The sequence below is a fragment of the Pseudopodoces humilis genome, chromosome 5, assembly GCF_049639895.1.
Source record: "Pseudopodoces humilis isolate 2021_Gansu_Grassland_sample_001 chromosome 5, ASM4963989v1, whole genome shotgun sequence".
Classification (NCBI taxonomy): domain Eukaryota; kingdom Metazoa; phylum Chordata; class Aves; order Passeriformes; family Paridae; genus Pseudopodoces; species Pseudopodoces humilis.
In genome coordinates, this window is record NC_142204.1 from 44,365,202 (window position 1) to 44,378,614 (window position 13,413).

The window sequence follows — 13,413 nt, forward strand, 5'->3', positions numbered from 1 at the left end:
GTTACAATGTTGTAGTAAATATTCCCAAAGGAGCAACAAACATTGATATTCGACAGCACAGCTACTCAGGGAAACCAGAAGATGACAACTACCTTGGTAAAAGCCTCCTGTGTACAACATTGATGCATAAGTTTTGTGCTTTTGACAGAAATCTGCTCTGGATATATATTATGAGAAGTCTGATAAAGATGTTGGAGAAAATATTTTTTTATGTGCATTGGCATGAGTCTCTCTGTAGATACTAGTTTTCAGAAAACTAGTATCTAAATCAGTGAGATGTTGCTAAGATTTCTAGTTCTTAGATATTCATTCATCAGAGAATAAGAATTATAGCACCTTGCATCATTTTGTCAATATTTTACTTTGTTGTCACAATGTTAATTGGAATACCACAAGTGAACTCAGGAATAATGCAGGTATTTGTTGTTTTTAATCTTGGAAGCATACACTTTGTTTATGAACAAAGCAGTCTGACCATCAGCAAATTTTACAGTTGTCTCATATTTCTCTTTATCTATTATGTCTGGGACATAAAGAGTATAAAGGTCACCACATACTAATAGATTTGCAAGTGTTTATAGACAACAAAGAATTCATAAGCACATCCTATGAAAAATCCTGGTTGTTCTATTTCACAGTAGTTACATAGTATCTGAAGTGCCTGAAAAAAATATTGAGGCATATTTACCTTCTGTCTCTTCCATTGTCATCCTAGCCAGCAAGCTTCAGAATTCTCAAAATGTTTTCCTTGTCAACTGTTGCCCAGAAACAACTCTCTCCCCCTGACATTAGCTTCCATTTCAAATGTAGTAATGCCTGAATAGCATCCTGTTCTACAAATTTTATCTTATTTTAAAAATGTTTAACTTGTCATTAAACTATATTATTGCAAATAGGTCATTGTATTAAGTTACTATCATAAATGTCTAATAATTTATTTGTATTTTCAAGTTTACTTTTAAAACCCACTTAATTAGAAGTAGCTGTAGCAAATACAAGAATATGAGCTGTAGAATAGGGCAGAAAAACCAACAATTATTGTTTCCTTCTTCAGTAGCAGAACCTAGCCAAATTTAAAAGTCAAGACTGAAGTAAGCCCTTCAGCAGAACAAATATTAATTAATTACTATAATGCAGAGAAAATTCATGGCTTAGAAAATCCATGACCACTGCTCAAGTGAAAGCTACTGATGATTAGGATTGAATTCATTAATTTGAACTGTTTGATACAACTTTACATTGACTAAAATAAAGCTATGTGTTGGTGAGGTTTTGTTGATAGAACCTTTTAACTAAATAGATGTCCAATATTTTATTTCACTTACAGCTTTATCAGATACCCATGGAAATTTTATCTTGAATGGAAATTTTGTTGTAAGCATGTCAAAAAGAGAAATCAATATAAAAGGAGCCATTTTTGAGTACAGTGGTTCAAACAATACAATAGAACGAATTAACAGCACTGATAGAGTTGAAGAAGAACTAACCTTACAGGTGCATATTTACTTTTTTCATAAGTTTGAAGATTTCCTACATGATCACTATGTTCAGAATTTTATGTTCAAATTCACTGAAAATCAGCTATCATTTTATCTCAATCAAGGTTTTGTGTGTAGGGAATTTGTACAGCCCTGATGTGCGTTATTCATTCAATGTCCCAATAGAAGATGGAAATGATCTGTTTACATGGGATCCTTATGGACCCTGGCAAGACTGCAGCCGGATGTGCCAAGGTACTGTGAAGAATTTTTTTCACCAAAACAAAGGATCTGATGGGATTTAGGAAGGGACACATCTTGAGTTCCCTCACTTTTCACCATTACTTGTAAGGAAAAAACTTGTTTCCCTCAGTAAACTTTAAGTTCACAGAGCATTTAAGGAGAGAATAGCTTCTGATTTTTGGTTTTGTTATTTTTAGTACTTATGCAGTACAATTCTATGTTCAAACCTACATTTGGAGACATAGGAGCATTTTATTAAAAAACAGGTTGAGTCAAATCTAATGCATGCTTATAAAGTGTCTATTAATATTCATTAGGCTTCTGTTATACCATTTCCAGGTGATCACTGATTTGTCTGGTGTCTTTCATACTTATTTGTCTTTTTTTTGATTATCTGCTACATGGGATGAAGCTGTTTAAAGATATATTCAACTATTTTAAACTGTTACTCTCTAGGCCATTCCAGTATAAAAATAAAGCCACAGCATTTATGAATTGTGTATATATAAAAGTGTTTGGACACAGATTTTTGACAAATATTCCTATTACTGGGTGCTAGAAAAGCCTGAAAATATGTGAGGGTTAGTTTCTTCTGGTTTTGAGTCAGGCTGTATACATGCTCATGTGCTAGAGAAGCAGAACAGCTGTCAACTCCAGATCTTCTAGGTACCCTGTGATAAAATTTTCTGCTTCTTTAAGGGAAAGGATCACAATGCCTGAGTTATCATGGTGGTTTAGGAAATATGTTAATTAGCAGGGCATGCATGATGAGTTTGGAATACTTGGCCTGCTGAGTAAATGGACTATTGCACTTTTATAGCTCTCTGGAAGTTAATATCCTGTGATACCACTGTAGGACAGCTGGGAGGTGGAAAAGGTGACTGGGGAATCTTGTTCTCCACCTGGAATGTAATGAGCTGGGCAAAGGAGCAGATGCATGTTAGTTAGATGCATGTTCTGCATGTTAGTGCAGAATCTGCTGTATACAGCAATTTGTGTTAGTGGGGCATCTCAGTTCCTAAATGATGAATGGAATCCATAAGGCAGTCTTATTTTAGCCCTTTATTTACTTCTTTTGATGCTTTTTCAAGGTATCAGAAGAAGAAGAATGACATGTATACGTAAAAGTGATCGTGTGGTAGTGTCTGATCAAAGATGTGAACTTATACCCACTGTTCCAAGTGTCTTTGAGGAGTGTAACACAGAGTGTGAGTTAAGGTAAAAAAGGTTCCTAACTGATTGAGGTATTGTGGTCTTATGTGGTTTTATTGATTGACATTGAAACAAGGCAATTCAGACTGATTTATCCTCTGTCCCCCATCCCACTCTACCTTCCTCATCCTTCCCATCTCTCCTTGTTTTCCTCAAATCAGTTGGTGTAATGGCTTTATACATAATATTTACACCTTCAACTCCACATAGAACTGGAGTACTTCACTAAATTTTACTGGTAAAATACAAAATCTCATGCTAGAATTGTGAATCTGTTCTATATATTCTGGCACAAAATCTTATGCTGCTGCATTAAATACATTTTCCATCAGAATTGTACCCACAACCGGAACTAATTTGAAACAGACTTGTGTTTTTGCACTCCAAGATAGCCCACACTGAAATATTCAGAGGATGAAGAGTTAGAATTATAGTTTACATTTTTCAAAGTCACCTAGGAGATTAAGACAAAAGATCCTTTAAATTAAAAAAGTTATTTTAAGCCTATGAGTCAAATTCTTTTATATTGCTTTGAAAATAGTCATGAGGTAGAGTTTACAGTTTTATTTGTTCCCTAAAATGGATAACTATATTTACATTATAATTTGTGGTACATTCTCTGAGTGTTTTAATTGCCATGGTCATATTTTTCAGAGCATAGTTAGCTTTCCACAACAGTTTGTCATTTTAGGTGGCACAGTGTTGGCAAAAGTGACTGTACGTCAAAGTGTGGCCCAGGACATCGGTCTGTTGAGATCCACTGTATGAAGTACTCTACTGCAAGAGGATTCAGTGCTCCAGTGGATGATAAGTACTGTGCTGATCAGCAGAAACCACCAGCCAGAGAGCCTTGCCATGGTGACTGTATGTTAAGAAGTTGGCACTACACAGAATGGTCAGAGGTACAGATTTAAAACTTTATAATTGTACCATTATAGTTCTGGTGACCATCCATACCAAATTTTTATTCCTCTGTATATTTTTTAGTTTAATGACTAAAGGAAACAATGTTTGACAAATACAGATATGTAGAATCAGCTAATACCAACCTTTATATTTCAGCAACTACCTTACATTTTTGTAAGAATTTATAGCTTGTTTGTATCTTGGTTTTCAATGTCAGCAGTAAAGATCTGGTATATTTTATTTACAGTCTTAATAATTTAGTTCTGTGCAATTTTGATTTTGTTCTTCCATAGAGTTTTGACTTGGAACTATTATACAAAGTACTGAATTTATTTCAAATGAACATATTAGCATTCTGTGGATTAAATGGAGGACACTTGTGTCTGGCATAATCATAGTAATGTTTTTTTGCCTGGTTTTATTTTATCCTGTTTTCTGTTTCATAACTATACACCACAGTGTTCCAGGAGCTGTGCAAGAGGTGTCAGAACCAGAGAAGCTTTTTGTATGAACAACTTGGGTCGCCATCTTCCTGACAGAGAATGCCAGGAGCTTCCAAGAGTTGTGACACAGAGTTGTAATGAATTTGTATGTCCAAGCTGGTCAGTTACTGACTGGAGTGAGGTAATGAAACTGCATAAAACTTAAAGTACATTTGGTCCTGGTCATTGATACTAAAATAAGCTACATTAAGTGTTTAGGGGTTTTGTTTTATTTTGAGCCACCTGGTTATGAATGTTCTGAAGTCCTATGATTTATCTGATATACATCACACATCTACAAATGGCATGAACTTACAGAACTTCTGTAAAACACTCCTAGAATTCCTTTTTCTATTTAATTTTGTTACACTAAAATGAGGTAGTGAAGATAAGTAAAGCAAATGTATTGCTTTAATACAAATATTTATTAATTTAATACAAATACAAAAAAAAAATTAATTACCATAATTACAATAATTTGCATACCTTTCTTTTTTATGAAGCAATGATAACTATATAGCAAACTTTTTAATAGCATTATATTAATTTTATTACAGTTTAGGTGGATATAATAGAATTGTGGACAGTTTAAACATTTTTCCAGTGAAAGCTGTGATATATGTGCTATTATTGTGTTGGAAATAAATGATCTGCATTGCACATATTTTTCATCATTTGTAGCTTTAGAATCTTAATAGTAATTTCTTTGTATTAGCATTTGAATAGAACTTAAAAGGAAATTAAAAGTTAATTAAAAAATAGGGTTCTTTGGACTACTTAGGTTCACGGAATATTTTTGTTATTTATATGATTTTTAAAACTCAACAAGTTACTAAAAGAAATTGAAGCCATTAATACAGATTCTTGTCTTTGCAAACTGATGTTTATAATAATTTCACAGTGTCCTGTGACATGTGGCAAAGGAATGAAGCATCGTCAAATCTGGTGCCAACTTAATGATGAGCAACTGAGAGATGATTTCTGTAACCCAAATGACAGACCAGAGTCAGTAACACCGTGTGAACTTCATGAATGTGCTTCTTGGCAAGTAGGGCCTTGGGGATCAGTGAGTACATAAGGATTCCTGGCTTCTTGTTTTATAGTTCAGGCTATGAGCAATCACAAAACAATACTTCTTGTACATTTTAGTTGAATCTTAAGCAGTTGTTTTAGTTGCATTGATTCACATGTGTGCGGGGTCCTATTGGCTATTTAACTTCTAATTTAGGAACATTTATACATAAGTTAAATGCCTAAAATAGTAATTGATCCTGAGCCTTAGTATCAAAGATGGTTTTGCATGTCAGTGTATTACATCACCAGAATGAATGAAAATGAGGGTAGCAAACTATTCAAATGAACAACACTGGTAAAAGACCAAATATTTATGGGTAAATGGGCATATTCAAGTGGTTGCTTCAATTAATATAGATCAGTCTTCAATCTACAATATACTTAATCAATCATAGAAATGTATATGCTGGTAATAGGGGAAAATACTTAGTATTTTATTGTTACATTTGTTTTTACCTTCAGTGATAAAAGATCTGCTATCTCTTTATCTGAAAGTGCTGTTGAAAAATACCTTCCTATGTGGCACTCATTTAATGTAAATCAGAGTGGCTTTAAAGCGCTAAAAAAGAAAAAAGTGAATTTGTGAAGAAAGCTTTTGTCAGTAAATGAATGAGAAGTATTTAAAAAAACTAAGGTACTCAACTTCATGTGGCTTTTATAAGATCAGGTTACTCAAACCAACAGAAGATTATTCAGTGTTTCTTGGACGTTAATGGGAAATCATAACCAAATAGCAGCTGGTCTTTATCTTTTTACACACAACCTGTTACTAAAATACAGAATAAATATACCTTTGGAAATTAAGTATATTTTTACTTTAGACATTCCTTTTACTTTTTTACCTTAGAGACAACCAAACTGTTATCTAACATAATGTAATCTTATGATCACTTTTGGTGATGACTTTCCATTTCTACAAGCTAAATGTAAAAGTTAAATAAAAAATTAATTCAGTCCCATGATAGAATTCTTATGAATAAAAAATAGTTTTCTGAAATAGCTTGTACAAATAATTTACCAATCTATGTCACTAGAGCAGAACTTTTCATTGCAGTTTTTACACTGTACCACCTGGTAATAGCCATTCACAAATAGGTTTTCACAAGTACTTGTGCTTGAATCACAACATTTATAGTGATAGGATTTGTCTCATACTTTCAGCCATCTGATGTTTTAGGTGGCTTCTTTGAGTGCATACTGATCAAACTCTATAGTGAAGAGAAAGACATTTATTTAACAGCTGCAGTTCATGGTTCATTTGAAGCTACTCCTTACTCCTCCTTTTCCCCTCCTCTTCTCTCTCTTCACTAGTTTTTATTGCTGAGCATGACATTATAGAGCTTGGATTGTCCCTTTGATCAGGTCAGGTCAGCTGTTCTGGCAATGTTCCTGCCCAGCCTCCTACTCATTGCAGGAGATAGAAAAGGGGAAAGAGAAAGCCTTTGTCCTGTACAAGTGCTGTTCATTGGTCTGCTATGGACACTGGTTGTTAACGCTGTCACAGTAGTCATTCCTATTCATTCTGGAAAGAGTTTAAAAGTAGAAAATGTAATTAAAAATTAAATTTGATTATAAATAGCCCTATTACAAATGTATCAAACCTCTGCCTTCAACAGTGTGCTGTAACATGTGGACATGGATACCAGGTGCGCGCAGTCAAATGTGTTACTGGGACGTACCGGGCTATTCTGAACGACGACAGGGAGTGCAATGCTGCCACTCGTCCTAGAGACACTCAAGTAAGTTAAAAAATACTCTCTACTTCTCTGTCAAAAGTGTAGGAATACAACTGTTTTCTACTTCCACTTTCTATGTGGGAACTTGGAGGAAATAATTTCTAAAATGAGAAAAAACTACTGGAACTCTATGCTTTTCTTCACAAACATCAAATTTTGTCTAGGGAATTAAGTAAAAGAAGGGAAATTTTAAGACTGGATGTTTGAAAGTTGGTATATGATTGAAGGATTAGAGTATATGACTTCAAGGAATCCAAAGGCCTGTGATTATTTGGCAGTGGGGGAAGCTCTAACATGTAGAATATTGTAAGGACACTGCTTGCCATCCTGAGTAATAAATAGTCCCCAGCTGGCTTCTTTATTAGGCTTCTAAATATAAAAGCCAGTTAATTGGTATAGTTTATTTCTGCTTAGATGTGAAAACAGTGGGTTTGAGTATCCTTTGCATTTTTACTTGTGGTACCTTTGGCTACTGACTGAAACTGAGTAAATTCATATACTCAGTAGCTGAAGGTATAAAGCACAGGATAGCACAGCCACTGTCTTTGCTTGGTCCTTCTGTGCTGCCTGTGGCTCTGAAGCAGGACACTGTAATGTCTATGCTCCTTCTCTCCAACAAGTTGGCCAAAACTGTTCTTTTATCAAAGTGCCAATAGAATTAGTTATTACCAATGCAGTTTTAAGATCAAATAATTTTTCTTTGACACTCTATTTAAAACAGAGCAAAGCAATTCAATGAAAAGTCTTTGAATAATTCCAGAAAAAATGTAAAAGATGGTATTTACATGTTATTTAATGCTAGCCATTTGTTTTACATTTGGCTCTTTTGAAATGTATATTTCAAATGCTTTTTTGTTTTTTCTCACCCCCCACAGGAATGTGAATTGCCCTCTTGTCCAGAAAATACAAAATTATGGACTACTTCACTTCCTCTAGTTCATGTGGGGAAAGTGACCCAATGGAGATATGGATCATGGACCCCAGTATGTAATGTAGCACTCACACCTGGCAGAGCAGTCCTCCACTCGTTCACCCATTTTTCCATGAAGCTTTCATTAATATATTTTTCAGCCTGAAAACTACTTGGGATAGATAAAAAAGGAGTTCTAATACTTTATTAAGAAAATAAACTGTTTCTTAAGGAGCAGATAGACACTTCCAGCAAACTGTATGCTTCAAATTCAACCATGAAAAATAATAGGAAAAAAAGCAAAATTCTAGGAACTGGGATTCTGAGTACTTTTGTATGGTAGGAAGTGTTGTATTGAATGTAATTTATCAGTTTCTGAATATGGAGAACATCTTTGATTTTAAAATATTATTTAAATCTTTTATGTGAATAGTAATACTAAATTGTTGGAGTCTTTAAAGGTCTAATTTAACATTTTTTTGTAAAATAAGCAATAGTAAAACAGTTCCTACATAAATTTTCTTCAATGCAGGGTTTTTATTTTCATAATAAAAGATAGTAAAATCAGTTTTACTTGATAGCAATGTGAAAATTTAAAATTATCTATACAATGTAGACGTGTCTGTTAATCCCTTGAGATATTTAACAAAGCATATTATGTTTTTATATGCAGTTTTTATATATCAGTTATATTTTTGCACAGCTATTTTAACTAAATAGCAGTAAAGGGTGCATAAACTGAGGCTACTCAGTTCTTCATTATATCCACCTTTAACTTCTCAGCTATAAAAGCATCAGAAGGGGCTCAGTGGAATCTAATACAAACCATAGTGAGAAATTGATTGTTAATATCAATTTTTATTTTAACAGCTGATATAAATATTGCATCCCTTTGTAACAACTGAAGTGTCCTGGAAGTAACTGATGTTTCTGTTGTTACTTGCAACTGTGTAATTATGCCATGTTATAGTTTAAATGCTGGCTGTTTATATATACTGAAATGATTCACGAGAATTAAGGCCATGCAATTCAGTTCCAAGCCAACAGAAACTATGTTAGTATTTTAGATGCTTGCATGATCTTGTTTTAGTCTCCTAAAGTGTGATGACCTTGAATTGTTCACTGACAGTGCTCTGCATCCTGTGGGAAGGGCGATCGTGCTCGCTATGTGAGTTGTAGAGATGCTCGTGGAGAGATAGCAGATGAATCTTTGTGTGCTCATTTACCACGACCAGCTGAAATTTCAAGCTGCTTCAGCCCATGCGGAGAGTGGAAAGTTGGAAATTGGTCCCCTGTAAGTATTAATTGTAAGAATTTTTTAATGTGTGTTTTTAGATTATTGGCCAAGTCTCTGTTTAAAAATTGAGAGTTTGGGGTTTTGTTTTTTTTTGCAATTGTGATTGAAATTGCATTCCTTGAAAATGCAAAGTATATGTTTGTTCTTTTCAAAAGTAAATATAAATGTATTTGTTTATTAATTATTAATTGTGTTCTGTGACAAGCACTATGTTAATCTTTTGGTCAGTGCACAGTAACATGTGACAGTGGAATAGTAACAAGACAAGTCATCTGTGTCAACTACCATCAGCAAATTAATGAGAATTACTGTGATCCTGAAGGCAGACCTCCTAAGGAGCAAGAATGTAACATGCCACCATGTCCACCAGTTCATCATCATATTCCAAAAATACATGACCATCCAGACCGTTTTCCAGAAACAGGTTACCTCCCAATACACCCTCCACAAGACAACTTAAACCAGTGGAACCATCCATCTGTGGGAGGATATCAATGGAGAACTGGACCTTGGGGAGCAGTAAGAAATTTTAATATATTAACTTGTTAATTATAAGTTAATTATTATTATTATAGTTAAGTTAATATATTAACTTGTTCTGTAATGTGTGTGTTAGCACTTCTAGAAATGTTATTGCAGTACAGATTTGGTCAAAAGAGAAGCACCTTCATTTTAAAAACTATTTTTATTCTTGTTCTTACTGTTATTCAGAATATATTGAATGCTAGGTGTAATTTTTCTGTGATTTCAAATACTTCCACATAGTAGTCATTTTTATTTAAAAATTTCAGTTTTGAAAGTTAAAGTTTAAAACCTAGCTGTTTTAACCAATATATTTTGCATTTCTTTGATCATGTAATGGCAAAATGTATGTTTACCTGTTTTGGTAGTGCTCTAGTACTTGTGCAGGTGGATTTCACCGCCGAGTTGTAGTATGTCAAGATGAGGAAGGAAGAAGTGCCAGTAACTGTGATGAGGCAGCAAAACCTTCAGAGTCAAGACACTGTGATTCTGGACCCTGCCCACAGTGGAACTTTGGGAACTGGGGAGAAGTAAGAGCTTTTCACTTACAAAAGGGAGCATTGTTTACCATGTAAGCTTAGAAGTAGAAACATAATTATGTGGCTGTGAGTGAAACTGAACACCTTGTTTTTCCTTATTTAATAGAATTTAAAATGCAAAAAGAATGAGTTTCAGCCTGTTTATCTAAACTTTATTCTTGGATCAAGTCCAGAACTGTAGTGGAAATATGAGTAATGTAAAAATACATCCAAAAGAAGTGAGTATTGTGTGAGGCTAAGGATATACAACATCAACAAAATCATATAGTTGTACAGCATGTACGTTGAGACATAGAAAATTATATTCCATTGCAAAAAGCTGGATTGTATGTGGAAAAACCCCAGTGCAATAGCTCATCTAAGAAAAAAAAAGAAGCCATAGAGAAACTTTATTGCATGTAATTTCATAGGTAATAACAACAGTTACTGCAAGTAGTAGCAGCGACTGGGTTGTAGTTACAAATTAGAAGCATGGAGATAGGTCTAAAAGTTGTGCCCGGGTTAGAAAATTTTGATGACATATGTTATGTTATTGGACAAAGAATTGTTCCACTGTGCTGTGTGATGTCATATTTTGACCACACAGTCCTGCTCAAACACTACAGAAAGAGCTAAAGCTGGTTATTTTTGCATTTATTTTAATCTAACCTCTTGTGATTCTTGCCCACTTTTATTACTTTAGAAAATCAGTTACTGGGATTCAAAAAAAGAAGAAAAATTTGTTGAGTGACTTTTTTAGTTTACCTTTTTTGCCCCTGTTTTGGGCAGTTTTAGCTAAACGTTAGTCTAAATGTCATATTTTTTTCTGTCCATAGCCATAGACTTGGGATACACTTCACGCAGATGATGCAGTTTTTTCTAATTTTGAATCATTGAGAATGCAATAAAAAGGTCTCAGCTATTACAGATTGGTTTTACGAGCTCATTAGGAATGAGAACTGGTATCAAAGAATTACAGGCAAACTGTAAAAAAAATAAGTATAAAAAATCCTATAAGTATTTTACACTTAGTCTGTATAAATTGGACTGTGTAGAAGTGTGCCCAGTATCTGAGTTTTCTGTCACTGTCTGGCAGGGAAAACTACTTTTAAGACAATTTTCCATCTTTTCCTCTTACTAGAGAGAGAAATACTTGCACATTTATTCTCATAATTAATTCTCCTTGATGGAGTGTCTGTAAAACTGAGACTTTCTGCAGACAATCACTTGATAAACCATAAAAATGTAGTTTGGTAAAGGTTTTGGTGAGAGGATTACATGAGATTAGACTTTAAGTCCTTATTTTTGAATAGTGTCCAGGGAATATGGAAATAGACATAATAGATATTATGATACACTGATTATTGCTGCATCTTCTGGTTTGATGGTATATGGTGACTGTTAATAAAACTATTGCATATAAAATTTTGTGTTTCAGTGTACTCAGACTTGTGGAGATGGAATAAAGACAAGACTGGTGATTTGTCAGCTTCCCACTGGCCAAATGCTGGGTGATCAAAACTGTGAAATTCTAGACAAGCCACCTAACATGGCACAGTGTAATGTGCATTCTTGCCCTGGTGATGTTTCTTGGCATCGGGGACCGTGGAAATCGGTACGATAGCATTCAATAATATTATTTGCTTTCTTGTTCCTTCTGTCACTCTATTTCCCCTTGTCTTTTAAAAGATTTTATGTCATTATTTTATTTGATAACAGTGAAATAATAATGCATGTGGAATATAGCCATGTAGTTTTATAAAGAAATTCTTCCTGCAGTCATAGAATTAAATGAGAAGCAGTCATTTCCTTCAGTGGGAATAGTACCATGCTCTGTAAAACATCATAGGGAATATTTTGAAAATTACCAGAAATCATCATAACTGATGACATCTAATGGGTGTTCCATTTGGAAGGGTTACAGTTTGATATGTGTTTAAATTTAAAAGTTTTTGCTGTAAATTACACTGTAGTATTATCTACGTATTTATATTTGCAAAAACACCTTAAACTTTTTAATGCATAATGTTTTTCCTATAGTATATTTAAGTATAAAATAACTCACATCCATGTATATTATACTCTGTCATCAAACATTTTACTCCTTATTAATTGTACATTTGTGTATAAAACTTTATATTAGTGGTTTTAAAACAGGGACTAATTAAAGTTATCTATGTATAATTATGTATGTAACTATAATATGCTATTGTCTACATGTCACTGTCTATTAATGTGTAAAAATGCCTACTGTAATCACCATTACTCTTTAAAATTGCCACTAGCAGATTATTAACATACTGAAGTAATCATAGCAAGCTCTGCAATATAGAGCACATTATAATTCCCAAGCTGTGAATTTGACAACAATATTGATTATTGTGCTAAATTCTAAGGGGAATAATGACAATCAAAGGAGGTTGGACCCAGTTCTGGTTCCATCAAAATCAGCAAAAAATCTGTCATTGACATCCCTGGGAGATGGTCTGGGACAGCACTTATTCTGTTTTTTTTATTAATAAAATGATGTAATCTGTCTCTTTGAATTAATATGGCAGCATTTAAAAAAAAAAAGTCTGATTTCATCTATAACAATTACTAATGTTTAAATAAGCTATTCTAATTTATTGCAAAGAGACTGTAAAAAGTAAGTTTGATTTAATGGTTTGCCACAATTATCTCCTTCTTCCACTATGCAAAGCAGAGTTTAGGGTTTGTGTTTAGCACACACCAGAGTATCTTATTTAGCCATTTTCCAAATAATTAGCAGTGAATCACTAATTAATATTCATCAGGTACTGAGAGGACAAGTAGGGTTCAGCACATAATTGCTTTTGAACTCAATGTTTGTTTTCCTTTTAGATCAAGAATTATTCACAACCTGTTTGTTCCCTGAGTAATTAAATTTGCCCTACATTAATAGATTACCTGAATATATATAAAGATTTTGTATTGTAAATGTATGGCTTAGTTTTTTAAAGATTTTCATGTTGGTATATTTCTCAAGTGACATAAGAAGCCATTTTAATCTATCA

The 13,413-nt window shown here is 33.7% G+C and overlaps 1 protein-coding gene across 1 annotated transcript in view; it reads left to right on the forward strand.

Annotated features, from left to right (window-relative positions):
• The window catches only part of ADAMTS20 (ADAM metallopeptidase with thrombospondin type 1 motif 20), an 82,775-nt gene that overhangs the window by 44,359 nt on the left and 25,003 nt on the right, over window positions 1-13,413 (forward strand). The window contains exons 16-28 of the mRNA XM_005519525.3: window positions 1-96; window positions 1,328-1,494; window positions 1,604-1,733; window positions 2,813-2,939; window positions 3,625-3,835; window positions 4,299-4,463; window positions 5,223-5,387; window positions 7,012-7,134; window positions 8,007-8,114; window positions 9,171-9,335; window positions 9,567-9,857; window positions 10,229-10,390; window positions 11,817-11,993. Coding sequence (XP_005519582.2) covers window positions 1-96; window positions 1,328-1,494; window positions 1,604-1,733; window positions 2,813-2,939; window positions 3,625-3,835; window positions 4,299-4,463; window positions 5,223-5,387; window positions 7,012-7,134; window positions 8,007-8,114; window positions 9,171-9,335; window positions 9,567-9,857; window positions 10,229-10,390; window positions 11,817-11,993 — 2,087 coding nt within the window. The remainder of the gene's footprint in view (window positions 97-1,327; window positions 1,495-1,603; window positions 1,734-2,812; window positions 2,940-3,624; window positions 3,836-4,298; window positions 4,464-5,222; window positions 5,388-7,011; window positions 7,135-8,006; window positions 8,115-9,170; window positions 9,336-9,566; window positions 9,858-10,228; window positions 10,391-11,816; window positions 11,994-13,413) is intronic.